This window comes from Nyctereutes procyonoides, unplaced genomic scaffold (genome assembly GCF_905146905.1).
Source record: "Nyctereutes procyonoides isolate TBG_1078 unplaced genomic scaffold, NYPRO_anot_genome, whole genome shotgun sequence".
NCBI classification, from domain to species: domain Eukaryota; kingdom Metazoa; phylum Chordata; class Mammalia; order Carnivora; family Canidae; genus Nyctereutes; species Nyctereutes procyonoides.
Window position 1 is genome coordinate 26074399 of NW_026575120.1, and position 20701 is coordinate 26095099.

The following is a 20701-nucleotide window of genomic DNA, read 5'->3' on the forward strand; positions in this document are numbered from 1 at the left end:
CCGGTCGCGCGCCGCGCCGCCGCCCCCTCGGCGGTCTCCCCGCCCCTTCCCCGCACTGCGCAGCCGCCGTGGGGTGACGTGGCTGCCCTGCCAGGCGCCCGCCCCCCGCAGAACCGGCGAGCGGCCCCGGAGGCGCGCCGCACCTTCAACCTCAACTTTTGTCTGCCTCGGAGATAAAAGGTCGCTCGCCTCAGTGGGCGCGCTTCTGCCTCCTGGACGACTTCTCCCGTCATCCGCTGAGTTATTTCAGAAATGTTTGCTGCTTGCTTGCTAAGTTGCGGACCGGCGTTGAAAGTACGGAGCGAACAGGTGGTAGACGAGCCGGGCAGGGTCCCTGCCCTCGGGGAGCCGAGAGCGGGGGGAGGCAGGCGTTCCACACACACTGACATGCCAGAAATGTCGACAGGTAGAAAGGAAATCGCGGCCTGTCATAGGTACCGCTGCAAGAAAGTAGAGCCCAGCGGAAAGACACGACGGGGAGAATCAAACTAGATGGGGAACTTAGGAATGCTGAGATCCCAAGATTCAGTCAGGTACCTTGGCAGAAAGTGGAGAGTTTTCCTGTGTAGGCCCTAAGAGAGGAAGGATGCTGCCCCAGGGAGGGCTGGAGGGCTGGAGGGCTGGAGGGCTGGAGGGCTGGAGGGCAGGCGGGGCCTTCCAAAGACCACTGCGGGTTCCCTACCCGGGAGGCACATCCCTAATAGGCAATCTGCAAGTGCGTGGGAGCGATCCTGTCCTAAGGTTGAGGGTAAGAGCCAAGAATGCTAGGTATCCTGCACTTTGCAAGACAGTGTCACACAAAAGGATTCGTTCAGCCCCCACAGCTTTCAAATATCCTCCTGATAAACACTCCTGTAAGCGGGGGGTGGGGGCGGGGGGGTGGAGGGGAAAGGTTATCATTAATCCTTGAGCCTGTGTTTTATATATAGAAACAAAATAATTTTGCAGGGTTGTAATATGTGCTGAATTTTCAAGAATGTAACTATTATGTAAATGGAAGGGAAATAGTACTTTGTTTCATTCAGGAATTTACTAAGTTACTGTTTTGGAGAACTATATCAGGGACAGCAGTGTTCTCCTGGTGTTCAGAGTGTCTACATTTGTACTGTCACATGCAAGATGATCCTATATACAGGTACAAACATATGACTGTTTTCTAGCATAGTGAAATAATTACTGGAAAGGATTTCCTTTTCTTTCTTCTGTTACAGTTAAGACCCATTTTTTTTTTAAATTGCGTGTGTAGGTTATATCACTTATGAACTTATTTCAAATAGTAAAGGGGGTGTTATTTTTATTTTTTTAATTTTTATTTATTTATGATAGTCACAGAGAGAGAGAGAGAGAGAGAGAGAGGCAGAGACATAGGCAGAGGGAGAAGCAGGCTCCATGCACCGGGAGCCCGACGTGGGATTCGATCCCGTGTCTCCAGGATCGCGCCCTGGGCCAAAGGCAGGCGCCAAACCGCTGCGCCACCCAGGGATCCCATGGGGGGATGTTATTTTAAAGGAAAGTTTGCTATTAAAAGGAAATATTGGGGCTGGTAGAGTTAAGAACCACCATTCTAGGAGGTATATAAAATAGAAGTTAACAACATTTGTTTTCCTTTACTGTGTTTTGGTCTCATCCTTAGTTAGACTGCAATTTGATCTCCCCTGGGCAACTGGCACATAATAAGTGGTAAGTGAATGATTTGTTAGAATAGACTGGTAAGCATAGTAGGGATGCTCACCTTGACCCTGGAAGGTACAGGTTCCAGACCAGCATTGTCCAACAGGAATAAAATGTAATTTTAAATTTTCTGCTAATCACATTTAAAAAAAGGTTAAATTAATTTTAATAATATTTATTATATTAAATATACCAAAATATCATTTAAACATGTAATCAATATTAAAAAGTTGAGATATTTTACATTTTTTCCACATGCCATCTTTTTCGTTTTTTTTTTTTTTTACTTTGTTTTAATTCCAGTATAACATATAATGTTATATAAGTTTCAGGTGTACAATATAGTGATTTGACAATTACATACATTACTTAGTGCTCATTATGGTAAGTATACTCTTAATCCCCTTCACCAATTCCACCCATCCCTCCCCCCACCTACTTTCAGGTAACCACCAGTTCTCTGTAGTTGAGTCTGGTTTTGTCTCTTTTGTTCTTTGTTCCTTTATTTTGTTTCTTAAATTACACGAGTGAAATCATCTGGCATTTATCTTTCTCTGACTTCAGTTAGCATTATATCCTTAGATCTATCCATGCTGTTGCAAATGGCAAGATTTCACTCTTTTTTTGTGGCTAATATTCCACTGTGCACATGTATCAGATTTTCTCTATTCATCTATCTGTGGACACTTTGTATTGCTTTTGTATCTTGGTTATTGTAAATAATGCTGCAGTAAACATAATAATGCTGTGTATATCTTCTCGAATTAGTGTTTTTGTTTCCCTAGGTAAATATCCAGTAGTAGAATTACTGGATTTAATGGCTTTTCTATTTTTAATATTTTGAGAAACCTCCGTACTGTTTTCCACAGTGGCTATACCAGTCTGCATTGCCACCAACAGTCCACAAAAGTTCCTTTTTCTCTGTCTTCACCAACACTTGTTTCTTGCATTTTTTATTTTAATCATTCTGACAAGTGGGATGTGGTTTTGATTTGCATTACCCTGATGAATAGTGATGTTAAGCATCTTTTCATGTATCTGTTGGCCATTTTCTTCAGAAAAATGTCTGTTCATGTCTTCTGCCACTTTTAAAATTAGATTATTTGGCGTTTTGTGGTGTTGAGTTATAGAAGTTCTTTATATATTTTACATATTAGCCCCTTATTGGATATATCATTTGCAAATATCTTCTCCCATTCAGTTGTCTTTTTGTTTTGTTTATGGTTTCCTTTGCTGTGCAGACGCTTTTTATTTTGGTGTAGTCCCAATAGTATTAATATTGCTTTTGTTTCTCTTGACAATGGAGACATACCTAGAAAAATTTTTCTATGGCTGATGTCAAAGAGATTACTGCCTATGTTTTCTTCTAGGAATTTTATGCTTTCAGGTCTTACATTTAGGTCTTTAGCCCATTTTGGGTTTATTTTCTTGTACCATCTAAGAGAGTGGTCCAGCTTTTTTTTTTTTTTTTTTTTGCATGTAGCTGTCCACTTTTCCCAAAACCATTTGTTGAAGAGACTTTTTCCCATTGCATATCCTTGCCTCCTTCGTCTCCACATGCAGTCTTTGAAACCGATAGTTATTTTACACTTACAGAGCATCTCAATTCAGACTAGGTGCATTTCAAGTGCTTCACAGCCTTATGTTGCTAGGGACCACCATGATGAACAACACAGTACCAGATCCTTCTCCCTTCTAAGTTACTAAGTATCTAGGTAACTCTGGATGAGACATCTCCTTCTTTGGGTCTCAGTTTCTTCATATTTTATTTATTTTATTCATTTATTTTAAAAGATTTTACTTATTTATTCATGAGAGACACACACACACAGAAAGAGAGAGAGAGAGAGAGAGAGAGAGAGAGGCAGAGACACAGGCAGAGGGAGGAGCAGGCTCCATCCAGGGAGCCTGACCTGGGACTCAATCCCAGGTCTCCAGGATCAGGCCCTGGGCTGAAGGCAGTGCTAAACCGCTGAGCTACCCTGGCCGCCCTATTTTATTTTATATTATTATTATTATTTTTATTTATGATAGTCACACACACACAGAGAGAGAGAGAGAGAGAGAGAGAGAGAGAGGCAGAGACACAGGCAGAGGGAGAAGCAGGCTCCATGCACCAGGAGCCCGACGCGGGATTCGATCCCGGGTCTCCAGGATTGCGCCCTGGGCCAAAGGCAGGCGCCAAACCGCTGCGCCACCCAGGGATCCCCTATGTTATTTTTTAAATAGGCTCTATGCCCAACATGGAGCTTGAACTCATGACCCCAAGATCAGGAGTTTCATGCTTCACTGCTGAGCCAGCTAGGCACCACTGTTTCTTCATATTTTATTTTATTTTATTTTTTTAAACATTTTATTTATTTATTCATGAGAAACATAGGGAGAGAGAGAGGCAGAGAAGCAGGCTCCATGCAGGGAGCCCGATGCGGGACTCAATCCCAGGACTCCAGGATCACGCCCAGGGCCGAGGGGAGGCGCTAAACCTAAACCGCTGAGCCACCCAGGGATCCCTGTTTTTTCATATTTTAAATAGAGTCCAGACCAAATGTTTTTCCTTCCAGAAGTGACCTGTGATTTTTCATACTTAGCCAGTTCTTTTCTTCTCCTCTCTACCCACATCTCTCTTCCATTTTCCCATTCTTTCCCCATCCCAGGTCTGTTCCCTGTAAAAGATCAAACCCTAGGTGAGAATGGCAGAACTTCTACATGGCCAACAGTTCTAAGCCACTCGCTGTGCTGAGGGAGACTCTGCCCAGCAACTGCTGATCATGGGGAATCGTGGATGTGATTGGTTGCTATGTGGGTGGCTTCAGAGAAGTAACTAGTTAATCTTTCTCTGGCCATCCCAAGCCATTTTACAACCCAGAAGATTCCAGCCTCAAATCCTGGCATTGTCTTCTACCAGCAGGGCTGTTTTATTAACAGCTCTGTGTTTTTGTTCCTAATCTGCAAAATGGTTTGTAAGTGGCAGGGTGTGTGTGTGTGTGTGTGTGTGTGTGTGTGTGTGTGTGTGTGTGTGTGTATTAAATGGGATAGCATAAATGTAAGAGCATAATAAACGTTAGTTCTCTGTAACCTGTTAACTTGCCTGTAACCACACATTTTAATGAGGCTGGGAGAGGGAGACATATTGTTGACAGTGCTCCCAAGAAGCTATGTGTTTGGATGAGTGATTTTATGTGATCCACAACCATATTTAACTTCTTTACTTCATAAAGAAAGGCTTTGCAGGGGCACCTGGGTGGCTTAGTTGGTTAAGCATCTGCCTTCAGCTCAGACCATGATCTTGGGGGCCCTGGGATTGAACCCCATGTCGGGTCAGGGCTCTCTGCTCAATGCAGAGTCTGCTTCTCCCTCTCCCTCTCTGCACGCTCTCTTTCTCAAATAAATAAATCTTTTTTAAAAAGGCTTTGCAGTTAACAATTGTCTATGTTCTTTACCTAAAGCAATGCTTTTGCCGATAGTAGATGCTTAATATTTGTTAAATGTATTAAGTTAAATAAATATCTAGTGCATACTTCAATAAAGATTCTACTAGTAGCAGAGTTCAGCCTAGCAGAACTCTAAGTAATAATTAGCCTATTAAAAAGAATTAAATTCTAATCTAACAACTACATGAGGTAAATACTATCATTCCCATTTTACAGAGGAGTATGTATTTTGCCCAAGGTCACCCGCTGTAAAGGTGGGGTTTGAATGAAGCAGTCTGCCCCCCAGAATCCACTCAGTTATGCTATGTCAAGTGTGGTCCCCATCTAGGTACTACAGCAACGTGCATAAGCCACTTCTTTTGTGGCACTTATCACATGAATGTCGTGGTCTCTTTACTTTTTTTTTTTTTTTTTTTTAAGATTTTTCATGAGAGACAGAGAAAGAGAGGCAGGGGGAGAAGCAGGCTCCATGCAGGGCGCCGGATGCGGGATTGGATACCAGAACTTCGGGATCACTCCCTGAGCAAAGGCAGATGCTCAGACGCTGAGCCACCCAAGGATCCCCCTGTTTTTGTTTTAAACAGAGGTGGGGGCACTTTTGGAGAATGTGCTCAAAGGGATTAAAAGCTTCATTTGCCTCCTCCAGCTGTGTCACCTACCCTGAAGCACCAATGATCAGAAGCCGGGAGAAATAACGGATCACAAAGGGTCTGCCTTCTATTTGAGGCTACTAATTTAGGATTTACTGTGCAGGCGATGAGAAGCCCGTGAAGGATTTTAAAGAGTAAGACTCAAAGAGAAAGTGCAACGTTCCACGTGTAACTAGTGACACAGCTAAACTCAGGAAAGGGGTCTTTCTTCTTTCACTTTCAGAGCTCTTACCACCAGACTTACATAGCTTTGATGAAAATCAAACCATTCTGGAGTGTGTAGGCTGAGCGGCCAAGGTTCAGGAGCAACGTTCGGCACCCTTCAAAAGTTTGGTTAACACTGGACCAGCCTCTAAAATCTCGGTTCCATAAAACGAGGACGCCTTTCTCTCAAGAGGAGTTCCGTCCTTCGCATCATCTTCGTCGCGACGTGCCTCTTCCTCCGCCCCCTCCTCCCAGTCGCCTCACTCTTCCTCCTCTTCTCTCCCCATTGTTCCGAGCCGCTCCCCCCTGACGCATGCTGGGAAGGGTAGTCACTACTCTCCCTGCTCTTTGGGCCGGCGGGGCGGCCCTATAAACTCAGTATCTGCACAGAACGCCACAGATTCTGCGAGGTGGGGTACAGCCTGGAAGGCCCACCCCCTCAGCCGAGGAGCAGTCTGGGAGTTGCAGTTTCTAGGCCCCCAAATCGCGCAGGCTGGCTGGGGCTCTTGGACTCTAATTCCGCCATCCTCGCGCATCCTGATGGCGTCACGCGGGCCCGCGAGGCCCCTGCGACAGGCTGTAGTTCTCGAGGAGGGGTCTCCGCCCTAGCCGCCGCGACTAGAGAACAACACTTCCCAGGAGTCTGCGCGGCGGCGCGCCGATAGCCGCGCGATGCCGTGATTGGCTGGTGAGCCGGCCGCACGCGGAGGAGCCCAAGGAGCAGCTCTGTTGCGACAGAGGCCGAGCAGCGAGGCCCAGTGAGTTGGGGGAAGGGGCGCCGGGGGGAGGGTGCTGGCCGGTGGGGGGGGGGAGGGAAGAAGAGAAGAGGGAGGAGGGACGGAGTCGGGATGGAGGAGGCTGCGGAGAAGAAAGGGCCGAGGGAGAGACGCTGACGGGCGGGGGCTGGGGGAAGTCCCGAGGGTAGCGAGTGAGGAGACCCCGAGGGGACTCACCGAGGGGAAGACGAGTGCGTCCCGGGAAGAAGCTGGGCCCGAGGGCTAGGTGGTGTGGAGGGGGACCACGGAGCGGAGGACTGAGGCGGACGGGAGGAGGAAGCCCGGGAAAGTGAGGCGCCCGGCTGGAGCGCCGAGCGCCAAGTTGTGGGGAAACCGGAGACGGGGACCTCTGCCGAGGGGGCAGAACCTGGTCCCAACTGGAGGCCCTGAAAGGAGGAGCGTTTCCAGAGTGAGGCAGTCCGTGGAGATTGGTGGACAAAGCCCGAGGGAAGAGATGCTGAGATTAGAAGAGCGGCCGAGGACCAGAATTGGCTTGAGAGACCCTGACAAAATTTGGAGCGGCTAGGCTTGGGCGGAGCTGGGTATCCGAAGCTCGGTAGGGAAATTCCTGAGCGGGATGGAGCAGGGCCCAGGCGTTCTACCGCAAGTTCAGGATTTGGGGTGTTTGCCTTTCCTCAGACTCCCTGTAAGAACACTTTCGTACCCCTGTGGTTCATCACCATGCCCTCTGACCTGGCCAAGAAGAAGGCAGCCAAAAAGAAGGAAGCTGCCAAAGCACGACAGCGGCCCAGAAAGGGACACGAAGAAAACGGAGATACTGTCACAGAACCACAGGTGGCAGAGGAGAAAAATGAGGCCAATGGCCGAGAGACCACAGGTGAATTGAGGGAGATGAGGGTTCCTGGGATGGTTGCTACCACTTAACAGATGCCCAAACTGGAGTCAGAATCCTGATGCCGGGGCGGGGGGGGGGGGGGGGGGGGGGGATTGGAAAACACATATTTGATGCCACGGAACTTTCCATGATGAACCAAACTGATAGAGTTGGAGCTTGTGCTGTCTTATTATTGATCAGGGAAACTGAACACAAGGTTCTCACAGACCCAGTGGGAGACAAACGTTCAGGTATTGCGCTACCTTGCTGCTGTGTGTGCTAGCCTGAAGAAGCGGTCAGTTCCTTGCCCCTTTGCTCAGTTTCCATTTCTACACATGGTGGTAAGTGTGCCAGGTTCTTTGCCACATCATACCTCCGTCCTTCAAGGGGTTGTGACTCTACCAAGAGAGAAACTTATGAATTGCTTTATGGATTTTTCCTGGGAGAGAGCTGCTTTTCTGTTATTTATATCCTGAGAGGTTATTTATTGAGCACTTCTCAAATGTTAGACACCATGCTACATAAGTGATGCACTTGGAACAGTCTGATAACGTACAGCCAAGCTAGGAAAACATGACAGTGTGTGATACTGAATTTCCCAGGCCTTTGGCAGTCTATTCCTAGCCTTCTTTCCGGCCCCTCTGAAAGCTCCCCAAACAGACCTAGTCCATCCAGACTATTATTGTCCCTTGACTAGTCGTGATATATTTCTCCTTTTACACTCAGGTTCTAATACCACAATTTTTGTGCTGGCTATGCTTGACATTTCTGCCAGGGCCAGCTCAGGATAGCAGAACCTTTCCCATCAGACCTGACCTTTAAAATAGTAGCATTCATGATACCTCTGTGCTGTCATATTGTGTTACTTTTTATGTTGTGTCTTCTGTTCCTTCATCTAAATTGTTTATTCTTTGAGTGCGGGGACCATGTATCTTGGGTAATACTTTTTTGTAGGACTAAACTTGCAGATGGAGATACTCAGTAAATGTTTGAAGAGGAGAGCAAAATTACTAATGCAAGTCATAACAGATAGGAATTCAGAAAAGGGGGAATTAAAAGTGATTGAGAGGAGAGAGTTAAATGGTAGGAATTGTATCCAAAATAGGAATTATGAGAGAAGGGATGCCTGGGTGGCTCAGTGGTTAAGCATCTGCTTTGGCTCAGGGCGTGATCCTGGATTCCCAGGTTCAAGTCCCACATTGGGCTCCTTGCATGGAACCTGGTTCTCCCTCTGCATGTGTCTCTGCCTCTCTTTCTGTGTCTCTCATGAATAAGTAATAAAAAATATATATATTTTAAAAAGAGTTATGGGAGAAAGCTGGTGCAGTAAGGTTAGGCCGTGGGGAAGTTTTGTTCCTGGCTAGAGTAGTAGAGGATTGTCAAGTTGAGAATGATGGGAGTGAATGAGGTGGCTGAGTTGTGATCTCTAAAATAGAGAAGCAGGGTTCCCTCTAGGCCCTCAGGAACTGTGATGAAGCAATCAATATCCATTATCAGCTCTGCGGTATGTCATCAGCTCTTTCTGGCTGAATTGGAAAGGTAGCAAAATGAATCCTATCTGAGATTATTGTCCAATGTTCCCATTACAAATTTCTTGTTCACTTTTGTTTCTAGGAAAGTAGGATTTCCAGGGCACCTGACTGTGGTATCCCCATCTCAGTAATAGGAGAACATTGGTTTTCACCTTGCTTCCTCAGGGAGCTGCTGTTCTGAAACATGACATCTGTTTTCTTTCCAACCCTCTTAAAACATTTCTTCATGCCAGGGACCTGTGTCATTTCTGCTCTGTCTCAAGAGTGGGTCCTCTCTCCTTTCTGAGTTTGAGATCACTTGGTGCTGCAGGTCACCATTCTCCAACCTTTGCTGATTGCCATTGTCTCATACTCCTTAAGTAGTAAGTTATGGAAAGATCGAAATAAATATCAAAGAAAGGGACCTCTGGAAAAAAAAAGAAAAAGAAAGGGACCTCTGACAGCTTACCCTTCTTTAGAATGTGACTTCAGGACAGGCACAAGTTCATCCTGTCTTCTTGAGGAGTGAGTAGAAAGGGACTTCTTGTAAAGTCTATTCTCTCTGATGTTTATTCCAGAATCCCTTTTCCATTTTTTCAGTGCTGTTCACTTGTCTTTAAGTGACAGATGTTTCCTAGGATGCTGTAGGCTCAGAAAATGAGGTCTGTATTAAGTCTCTTATTTTTTTTAAAAAGGTTTCATTTATATATTCATGAGAGACAGAGAGAGAGAGAGAGAGAGAGAGAGAGAGAGAGGCAGAGACACTGGCAGAGGGAGAAGCAGGCTCCATGCAGGAAGCCCGACGTGGGACTCGATCCCGAGTTCCCAGGATCACGACCTGGGCTGAAGGCGGCGCTAAACCACTGAGCCACCCGGGCTGCCCAAGTCTATTACTTTTGAAGGTTGGGAGGTGACTTGGGTCCTAGATGCTGTAAATTAGAAGAGGTCAGGAGAAGAGGGTATATAGCTTTTTCTTAATTTTGATCTTCCTCTTGCCTGAGCAGATGGAGATCTAGACCAGGGATCGGCAAACTTTTTTCTATAAAGATCCAGATAGTATTTATAGCTTTGTGAGCCATATGGTCTCTGTGCAGCTGCTCAGCTCTGCCATTGTAGTGGAGAGCAGTCACAGGTACTATGCAAATGATGAATGTGGCTGTGTTCCAGTAAAACTTTATAAAAACAGGCAGTTGGCCTAATCTGGCCAGCTTTGTTTTAAGCCACACACACCCCCAAGCTAAGAATGATTTTCTACTTTTTTTTTTAAGTGGTTACTTTTAAAAGTCTTGATTTTGCCACTTGGCCTGTAAACCCTGAAATATTTAGCATCTGACTCTTTAAGAAAACGTTTACCAATTCCTGATCTAGATCATGAACTCTTCTACTCCCATCTTCTCAGCATCTAGAATAGGGGTTGATATGAAGCGGAGATGTGGGAAGCCTGATAACCACGTAGAAAAGAGACTGGAAGTTCCTTTATTCAGTGAAAACTAAAACTTTGATCTCCAGTCAAAAAAATACTCATCAAGCACTTATTTGAGGTGGACACGGAGTGCCTGCCATCTGTCTAGAGGATCAGTCCCTTCCCTAAATGTTGGTTCCTTGAAGGTAGAGCAGGGTTAGCACCATGGTGGGTAATGGCATGAGCACTAGTAATCGCGTGACAAGATGTGGTATTCAGAGAGTGACCAAATCTAACCACCACACACCCTGTCTTGGAATTGCTGCCCCCAAGGAGAGAGCTCTCTCCACCCCTTACTCCACCTTTCTTCCTCCTGAGGACAAACACATAGTCTTTTCTCATTTCAGGGATTCTGTACAATTGCTAAGGGAACATAGGTGAGAATGACAGGCTAATAAATCAGCAAATTCTTGTAGTTGTGAAACCTGATGCATAGTTCTGACTCCTTCCCAAAAAAAGGTAAATAGATCACCTTATTCTCTTTTGGAAGAAGCTTACCAGGACTCCCTCTACCCCCATTTCTGTCCCACTTTGTAGGTACTTTCCTTTATGGAAAGGTAGTATAGTGACATTGTTAAGATTACCTGGTTCAGATTCTGGCTCTGTCACTAACTAGCCTTTTTTAGCTTGCCTGTGTTATTTAATCTCTTCACTTATAAAGCAGGAATTATAAATATGTATTTTATGTATGTTGTAAGGATTAAGTTAGATGGAGAATGATGATGTAGCACGGTCTCAGGTACAGAGTAAACTCAATATTGATTAGCTATTAATAGTACAGTTCTTCTCAGGCTAAAGATTTATTCATGCCTGAAAAACCACAAAGGCACAACGACTCATGGTCAGTTTGTATCTCTGTAACCCTCCAGGTTTGGGAACATCTGGTTTTCCCAGACTTGGCTCTGCCTGTGTTGATCCCTTTGTACATTTTCTCACACTGGTCTCTTCTGTGCTGTTTAGAAGCATATCTGGAATATGGAATTCTACTAGGTCATGGAATAAGAGAATTGGCAGTCTTCTCTAGTATCTTCATTTCTTTTGGGTTTTAGGACTAATTCTTTAACACATACATATGAAGGAAAATTGGGAGTTCTAGCCATTCCCCTCATGCATTTGTCATTTAAGAACAAGAGAAGTTAGAATTAAAAGAACAAGCTGTGAAGTAAAAAGCAGTCCATGAAAGGAGGGTATTAGGACAGATCTATATACAATGTACACACTCTAAAGCTTGTGAAACATCTGAGTCAGCTCTTGGGTCTTTGTATGTTAACATTTAGTTACCTAAGTAAGGGGCAAAAGCCACAGATGCCCAAACAGGGACTCAAACAGTGAACCCTCAGTTTAAAAGTCTGATTCTCTACTAACTGAGCTGTGTGAATGCTCTTTTAGTGCATGGCTTTTAGTGCAAAGGCAGGGTTGGTCTTATCTTCTTCCCAAACTTCTTTTCTGTCTCCAGAATTGGATTTGCTGACCAAGGAACTAGAGGACTTTGAGATGAAGAAAGCTGCTGCTCGAGCTGTCACTGGTGTTCTTGCCTCTCACCCCAACAGTACCGATGCCCACATTATCAACCTCTCCCTCACCTTTCATGGTCAAGAGCTGCTCAGTGACACCAAACTGGAATTAAACTCAGGCCGTCGTTATGGCCTCATTGGCTTAAATGGAATTGGTGAGGCCCTTGGAAGGCGAGGTGGGAGGTATCTCTCCTTGGCTCGTCTGTCTCTCAGCAAGTATTTACTTAGCACCAGCTATGTGCAAAGCAAGGAGTTTACAATATGGGTGGGAGACCACATATGTCCAGGGAAAAGGAGCTAGCAGTACAGAGCAGTATGTGGTAAGTACCACATGAGTAGTTTCAGACAGTAGGTGCTGGAGAAGTGGGCGGGAAGGGCAGGAGTGGTGGTGTGTGAGGCCACTGTAAGTGAACTGACTTCACCAAGGAGGGGTAGGACAAGAACTGATGGAAAGTTGGAAAGGTAGCCCAAGAAAGCAGGGGGTGGGGGTAAGTAATAGTAGGATTTGAACAAATGAAGGAAGGAAGGTACTCAAAGTGGTGAGGTCATGGTTTGGCTGGAGTGGAGGAACTGATACAGGGGAATGACAGACAGAACTATACTGAGTATCCTCTTCCCATTCTTTACCTGCCCTTCTCAGGAAAGTCCATGCTGCTCTCTGCTATTGGGAAACGGGAAGTGCCCATCCCTGAGCACATTGACATATACCATCTGACTCGGGAGATGCCCCCTAGTGAGAAGACACCCTTGCAGTGTGTGATGGAAGTCGACACAGAGCGGGCCATGCTGGAGAGGGAAGCTGAGCGGCTGGCTCATGAGGATGGTAGGGTTCCAGATCTAGGGGTGGGTGTGGGCTTCCTCCCAGGAAAGGCCCAGGGAGCCTCATGAGCCATTCACTGCCCGTAGCTGAGTGTGAGAAGCTCATGGAGCTCTACGAGCGACTGGAGGAGCTGGATGCTGACAAGGCAGAAATGAGGGCTTCCCGGATCTTGCATGGACTGGGTTTCACGCCTGCCATGCAGCGCAAGAAGCTGAAAGACTTCAGTGGGGGCTGGAGAATGAGAGTTGCCCTTGCCAGGTGAGTTCTTCCTCCTTCACCCTCTGTAGCTCCCCGTGTCCCTTAGGGTTGAATGCTTACTCCAGTGGAACTATTTAGAACAGAGGTCAGTGATCAGTAAGTGCCAGACAAGACATGACAAAAATACGATGTGAAGGGGGTGGAATGCTTGGGTCAAGGAGTGAACTTCCTGACCAAAGTGATCATTGTTGGATTTTTGTTTGAGAATCCTAGGATCAGCCCGAGGTAAGATGTTAAAGTAGGTCCATTTATTTCTTCCCGACTCCCATCCTATCTTTTTTTGTGATTTAGTCCTTCTAATCCTTGCTATGTAAAGATAAAATATTAGGCAGCTATTAAGAAATGTGTCCTTAACCCTCTTGTGACCTGGACCCAAAGCAAGTTTATATAGACGATCATTCCCTCAACAGTCCCCCAGAAAGTCCCCAGTTAAATAGGTGGCTTCCTCACCCCACTATTCTAAGTGAACTGGTGAGGTTTGATAACCTTTAGCAAGACTACCTATATATGCCCTAGACCATGAAAGCAGTGATTCCATGTGCTAGTAAGGATTAGCTACCTCTGGTTCACCTAGGGAGCTTTTAGAATTAGATTTCCTAGCTGCTTCTTTGTATCTGTGCAGTTGGAATACTGGAATTTGGTGCCTAGAAATCTTATTTCTAAAAAGCTCTGCAGTGTGGTTACTTGCAGGTATGGGAATCAGTGCTATCCCCTTGTTTCTGCTGACTGGGATTCCACCTGAGAACATTTTTTGGTCTTTTTGGTCTCCTTGCTGGCAACCCCATCAGATAGATTTAACTTGAATACTTTTTGCTTTGGCAATTTATTTCCTCTGTCCTTTTGTCTTCCCAATGGTCACCAACTTCAGCGTAAGACTTGGAAGACTTGTAAGGACTTTTATAACCTTATCATCTAACTGTACCATCCCTGTGCTTCTCAGCCCTGTTTTCTGCCCTTTCATCTCAGCTCTTCAGCTCTGGTTTGTCTCCTTGTTCTCCCCTTTCCTCTCAGGTATAGACCTAGAATTGATTTCAGGACCCAAGCCAGGCCTGACCAGGGTTGCAGGTAGCAGGCAAGGCAGTCCTTCCTGTGTAGCACCCAGCAGACTGAGGGGCTCTGTCTCCTTCCCTATCTTTCAGAGCCCTCTTCATTCGGCCCTTCATGCTGCTCCTGGACGAGCCCACCAACCACCTGGACCTCGATGCTTGTGTGTGGTTGGAAGAAGAATTAAAGACGTAAGGGGGTGGGGATGGGAGTTGGGAGTGGGCAGGTCCCCGAAGGGGTTGTTGAGCAGAGTCTAAAGGAAATGGATGCCTGGAAACCGCAGTAATAGGAGAGCAGTGAGAAAAGGAATTGATACAAGGCCAGGTGAAGGCCAGATTGAAAAAGTGGTAAGCACCTTTAGGGCAGGCCATTTTGTTTGATTGGTTATTTTTAGCCTGACATGTGTGAGTTGTTTTTTAATTTTCGTGGTTCTTCCCATTTAAAATACAACACCTTCATACTTCACACTTGTTTTTAGATAGTATCTTTCTCTTAACTGTATTTATATACATCATGTAAAGAGGGGACTCCTGCTTAAGGTCATGATGCAGTAGCATATGGCTAAAGAGCTGAATAACCTGGAATATTGAACCAACTCTGAGAGCAGGCTTTTAGTGGTCTCTGCAATCACTTGGTACCATCTTTGAAAAAGCAGAGTATGGTAATTTTCATCACACCTGTTCGGTTCTTCCCACCCACGGTTTTAGAGACATTCATGGATATGTTTGTATACATAAGCTTATTTTTACCATCACTGTTAAATCTCCATTCTGCTGAAAATTAAAACAGAAGAAACTCAGACTGAAAAAGCATCAAAGTGTCATTACAGATGGATTGTGCCCTGGTGGCCTGGGTGGTTGCTGGGAGCTGGGAATTGGCCGTTAAATCTAAAGAGTATTCAGGTGTAAGGATGGGAAAAGATGAAGGTTTTCTGGGTCTCTCAGTTGTGTTGTGGACCGTCAAGGTTTTGAGCACCTCCCTGACTCTTCTCCGGCTTTACAGTTTTAAGCGCATCCTGGTCCTCGTCTCCCATTCCCAGGACTTTCTGAATGGTGTCTGTACCAACATCATTCATATGCACAACAAGAAACTGAAGTATTACACGGTGAGTAGGCCCAGCTTCTCCACAGCAACCTCTCTACTTACCAGCTCCTTGAAGCTCTCCTTTAAAAAAAACAAAACAAAACAGACTTAGGAGCCGTTTTCTACCTATTGCTATAAAAAGATGTGGACAAGGAGTCCTGCAGCGTGTTCTATTTTAGTCTCAAAGTAGTTGCTCTCAGGTTGTAGGCCATTGATTGGCAGCCTGTGTACATGATGTGTGTTTGCCTTATGGTAAAGAGGCTGACTTTGCATGGTGCCCAGGCAGGCCCTACTGCTCCCTGCCTTCTTGAATAACTACTTGACTCTGCTTCACGACAGCACATTTACACCTCCTTCCATGGAGAATAGGAATCAGGATTTCAATAGCTCACTTTTCAGCCTTTTCATTTTCTGTATTTCAAAGAAAGAAAGAAAATAGAAATCCTTTTCATCTATACATACACTCACTATGGGAGTATTAATAATTTCTTACATAGTCTTCCAGAGATTTCATGTATACTTGCAAGGTTTTGTAGGAAATTTCATGTATACATATCACAGCTGTAGTGTTAATAATTGTTCTCTTCTGTAGATTGCTTTTACATTTTAGTATGTCTTGTAGTGCTATCCATATAAGTATGTATAGAGCAACCTCATTCTTTGCTATAATTGCCTAATATTTTATTGTGTAGCTATCTAGTAACTTATTTGTCAGGCCCCTTTTGATGAATATTTATGTCAAGTCCAATTTTTTTCAGTTATAAACCATGGCAGTCCAATTGTGCAGTGCTTGCTGGTCCTAAATCTGATTGGTCTACTGTCTTCCCTTCTGGGTGCAGTTTCTATAGCCTTTATGGGATTTCAGCCTCTAAGTGGGGTGAGGAGTGCTCTTGGAAGGCTGTGAGCCTCATGATACCCATATGGCAGTTGTGGTCAGGGCTACTGCTAGTGCTGTGGGTGTCTTTATGGCTAACCTGAGAATTTGATCTGGAGTCCTGCTCTAAGCTAAGAGTGAGGAGCATTCGATTTGAAAGATCTCAGATTCTAGGTTAGGGTATACTTTGTTAATGTACTTCCTCTTTCCCTACTGCACAGTCTTATACCCAGGGTCAAGTCAGATGCCATCCCACATCCCCCTAAACCCTGAGAACCAGGACTGAGGTTAAAGCTGCCTGCCTTGCCTGGCACATTTCTCTGCAGGGTAATTATGACCAATATGTGAAGACACGGCTGGAGCTGGAGGAGAACCAGATGAAGAGGTTTCACTGGGAGCAAGATCAGATTGCACACATGAAGGTAGAGCTGAGCGCACATTCTCCAGGGGAGAGTTGGATAAGGGTATTTGGGAAATTTAGGGGTGCTGGAAGTCAGGAAGAAGTTGTCATCAGTATTTACCCCACATTTAAGATGAGTCATTTTGCACCTGCTCATACTCCATGCCCCCTTTCTGGTCTCTTTCAGAATTACATTGCTAGATTTGGTCATGGCAGTGCCAAGTTGGCCCGGCAAGCCCAGAGCAAGGAGAAAACACTACAGAAAATGATGGCATCTGGACTGACAGAGAGGGTCGTGAGTGACAAGGTGGGTTCTCCTTGGGTAAAGTTAGTGCCCTAAGGTGAGGTGGATAAGACGCAACATAACTTAATAAATGCCCTCTTCTCTTCCTAGACTCTGTCATTTTATTTCCCACCATGTGGCAAGATTCCTCCACCTGTCATTATGGTGCAAAATGTGAGCTTCAAGTATACAAAAGATGGGGTGAGTACTACTGTGTGGTTGGGAGGCTGGGGTGCATTTTACAAGATAAGCTGGGAGAGTCAGGAATTCTCTGTGAACCCATGCACTAACCCACGCGATACACAGGATATTTCAGGCGTAGTAGCTTAGGTGCCTTGTCCAGGGTCTCACAGTGGCCCCTTTTCAAGTACTAGGAAAGAAAATTCCTCAGCTGAGTTGGTGGGTGGAGCAGTGATTTGGGATTGGCTATGAGAGCTACCTCCCTCCTCTGCACTCCCACCTCTGGTGGTGACTGGGAACATGGTGGGGTTGGTACAGCAGCCAGATAGATTAATGGATAACCTAGCCTCATATCGTCTCTCTCTCACACCCACCTCAGCCTTGCATCTACAATAATCTAGAATTTGGTATCGATCTTGATACACGAGTGGCTCTGGTGGGGCCCAATGGAGCAGGGAAGTCAACTCTTCTGAAGCTGCTAACTGGAGAGGTACAGTGTTAAGTTGGGCTGTGGGATTTCTAAGAGTAGGTGCTTACTGTGGGGAAGAGGGAGGGTGTGCAGGGACCACTACACTTGGAGGGTTCTGAGCACCCTGGTGGTGAGCGAGCTGGCTTCAGGGATGGGGGATGTCACTGACAATGCTGAAGTTTAGAGCTGTTTTCTTGGAGGGAGGGATGGGAGGATGTGTGTGTGAAAGAGTGAGTGAGAGAAAACATGCATGTGCCTTGACATTTTTTGTTTTCAGTTAGAGCATTTAGAGGAACATCTGCATTTAGAGATAGGTTTTTGTTTGAAAAAACCTATGTTGTATATATGTCCAAGGTGCGTTCTATAGCAGACATTTAATTACTAAGTAGATGGTGTTGTATGCATCTTGGCTTTCCCTTGAGAACATCTGTTTCAGTATAGCTTGCTAAATATTTTTAGAGTGGCCAGAGGTGATGATACAGGCTGTGAAGTGATGATACAGATTCTGTTTAGGAAGTTATACATCTTATTCAGTGAACATATGTTTATTTTCCTACTCTGCCTATGTCTGCTTTTGACTGTTTCCCTTACTATGTGCTTATCTTTCCACCTAATTTTTTTTCCTTTCTAGCTACTACCTACTGACGGGATGATCCGAAAACACTCTCATGTCAAGATAGGGCGTTACCATCAGGTAAAGTCCTTGGGGTATGGGATGGTGCCCAGGATGTGGGAAGGGGGCTGCATGTGACCAAGTCCGCTTTTGCTGACTTGAACAGGTACCTGGGTAGAGGTAGAGTTACTCAGCAGTTAACCAAGGAGGGTTCCTTTTGAAGTGGGACACTAGTCACATCTGAGTGGATTCTTTTTTTCTTGTAGCATTTACAAGAGCAGCTGGATTTAGACCTCTCACCTTTGGAGTACATGATGAAGTGCTATCCAGAGATCAAGGAGAAGGAAGAAATGAGGAAGATCATTGGAAGATATGGTCTCACTGGGAAACAGCAGGTCAGTAGGAGGGAATGTGGGGACAACCCCAGATAACTGGGAGATTGTGGCTAAGTGGTCAGGGAACACTGTCCTAGTGACCCGGGTTTGGGAACTATCCCAAAATCTCCCCCCGACCCCTTTATTTTTTAAAGTAGGCTCCACAGCCAACATGGGGCTTGAACTCATGACCCTGAGTTCAAGAGTTGTGTGCTCTACTAAAAAAGTGTCTTCCTTTGATTCTAGTATCCAAGAGAACCCACCAGCTTTCCTTTGCTCTAGTTACAGGTATTGGAGTATTGGGGTCTGTTTATGAGGGAGCGGCAGGGATAGCATGCCAGTCTCTAACATGCTGTTGCCCAGATTAGTGAGATGAGCCATAGTGCTTGAGGGTGAGGGAAATTGAAACTTGGAAAACGAGTTCCTGGAATTAAATTTGGATTGAGGATCCACCGGATTGCTCCACTTAGTTACGATTTAAGTGCCGAGAGGGAGCAAGAGGTCTGGCCTAAGTGATGGCAAGTGCTTCGGGCTCCTGCATTTGTCCCTTACAGGCCTGAGAGGCTGGTAGCTGTGTCACCATCTCACTCTGACCGGTGGAATAGTGATAGCTGTAACGGAGAAGCTGTGGGGAGGGGCGAGTCACGCGGTGTGGCTGGAGTAACACCGGTTCTGTAATATCACGGCCCCGCTCAGGTGAGCCCAATTCGGAACCTGTCCGATGGGCAGAAGTGCCGAGTGTGTCTGGCCTGGCTGGCCTGGCAGAATCCGCACATGCTCTTCCTGGATGAGCCCACTAACCACCTGGATATCGAGACCATCGATGCCCTGGCCGATGCCATCAATGAGTTTGAGGGGGGTATGATGCTGGTCAGCCACGACTTCAGACTCATTCAGCAGGTGAGGCCCCTGGCCGAAGCGGGAGTCTGAGCAGAGGGCATCGGAGAAGGTGGGCTGGAATGCAGCGCAGTGGGGGCACTTAAAGTGTATTGAATGTGGGAGGAGGTCTCAGGGCATAAGCAGCATCACGAGGACCAGATTTTGTGGCTCTCTGAGAAACTTAGAAACCCCCTATTGGAAATACTTTTTTTTTTTTAGTAGTTACTTGGGGATATTAATATGCCTGCTTGGCATTCGGCATCGTTAGCCAAAGTTGGTGAGGGAGTTGGGTCGAGAACAGGGTGCTTTTACCACTGCCCCAAGATTCTTCAGCACAGAAATAGCAGTATACTAAGGAGGATTTGGATTGGAGGGCTACCACCAGTCATTGCTGGAAAAGCTTCATTTCTCTGAAGCTTTGGGAAAGAGGAGGTGGAGAAAAAGCTGAAGGTGAAGCCTCTCAACAGATCTGGCCCTGCTGGGGAGCTGGAGATGAGACACAGCAGGTCCTGGCTTGGAAGTGTCTAGACCTGCTGCTTATAGTACCCTTGGGTTAGGCCTCCCAAAGAACCTAGAGACGGTGAAACTGTGAGCTGGATATGGGGCTGAGCGGTGGAAGTTTCTTCCTGGATTCGCCTGGCAGTGGTCTTCTGAGCAGGGACAGGGAGAGTGCTGCAGGATTATTAAGCCTAAGATTTGCTTTCTAGGTTGCACAGGAAATCTGGGTCTGTGAGAAGCAGACAATCACCAAGTGGCCTGGAGACATCCTGGCCTACAAGGAGCACCTCAAGTCCAAGCTGGTGGGCGAAGAGCCCCAGCTCACCAGGAGGACCCACAATGTGTGAGCCCCTGCCTGGGCTGGGCTGGGCCTCTGGGGCCACACTCCTGCATTGCTGCAATACCGCTCCCCAGCCCCCTCCCTGCCCCCACCTGCCTTAGCTGCACTCTGTGATCTTATCTACAGCTGGACAGTACCTGTCCGTCTCTTGTCCTTCCAGTTACTTTTGTCCATGTCTGGACTCGGCTGGCTGTTCTGCCAGCACCTTGCTGGTTACTGACCTGATAGTGATGCAGCCAGAGGCACCTGAGGGTTAGCCCAAGGGCCCACATCCTGGGTTGGCCTGTGAAAGAGCTTAGGGTCCTCGTCTGGGTTTTGGTGATGTTGGAGGAATACTCCCCAGCCCACCACCCCCATTCCTTTCTGCTTCTGGTTTGGAGCTCTGGACCAGGGCTTTAGTCCTGGTCGGTTTTTAAATAATTATTTAACAGTGTAACTTTTAGACCTGCGTGACATCTACAAAGTGTCCAATAAAGAAAGAAGAAGCCATGGTCCCTACCTTCCTTTTCTGGTCGCTGGGCCCTTCACTCCC

The 20701-nt window shown here is 46.2% G+C and overlaps 1 protein-coding gene across 3 annotated transcripts; it reads left to right on the top strand.

Moving 5' to 3' along the window:
* Positions 1–157: 157 nt before the first annotated feature.
* ABCF2 (ATP binding cassette subfamily F member 2) lies at positions 158–20660 on the top strand. 3 transcript variants are annotated; one of them, XM_055335310.1, is made up of 16 exons: positions 158–294; positions 5749–6714; positions 7372–7570; positions 11997–12209; positions 12695–12877; positions 12961–13132; positions 14272–14367; positions 15179–15281; positions 16460–16555; positions 16721–16840; positions 16928–17017; positions 17376–17486; positions 18097–18159; positions 18345–18473; positions 19149–19352; positions 20039–20660. In XM_055335310.1, exons 3-16 carry the CDS (start codon positions 7414–7416, stop codon positions 20174–20176), a joined length of 1875 nt encoding a protein of 624 aa, XP_055191285.1. In that variant the 5' UTR covers positions 158–294; positions 5749–6714; positions 7372–7413; the 3' UTR covers positions 20177–20660. The 3 variants fall into 3 exon arrangements, with proteins under 3 accessions (XP_055191285.1, XP_055191286.1, XP_055191287.1); XM_055335311.1 differs by lacking the exon at positions 158–294 and having other exon boundaries at positions 5731–6714; XM_055335312.1 differs by lacking the exons at positions 158–294; positions 5749–6714 and adding an exon at positions 6917–7288.
* The last annotated feature ends 41 nt before the right edge of the window (positions 20661–20701 follow it).

Coding starts and splice junctions, on each gene's coding strand:
- ABCF2 (XM_055335310.1), top strand. CDS start 7,414: ATGCCCTCTGACCTGGCCAAGAAGAAGGCAGCCAAAAAGAAGGAAGCT. Junction 13,133..14,271: donor ATGAGAGTTGCCCTTGCCAG/GTGAGTTCTTCC, acceptor CCTATCTTTCAG/AGCCCTCTTCATTCGGCCCT. Junction 18,474..19,148: donor GTCTCACTGGGAAACAGCAG/GTCAGTAGGAGG, acceptor GGCCCCGCTCAG/GTGAGCCCAATTCGGAACCT.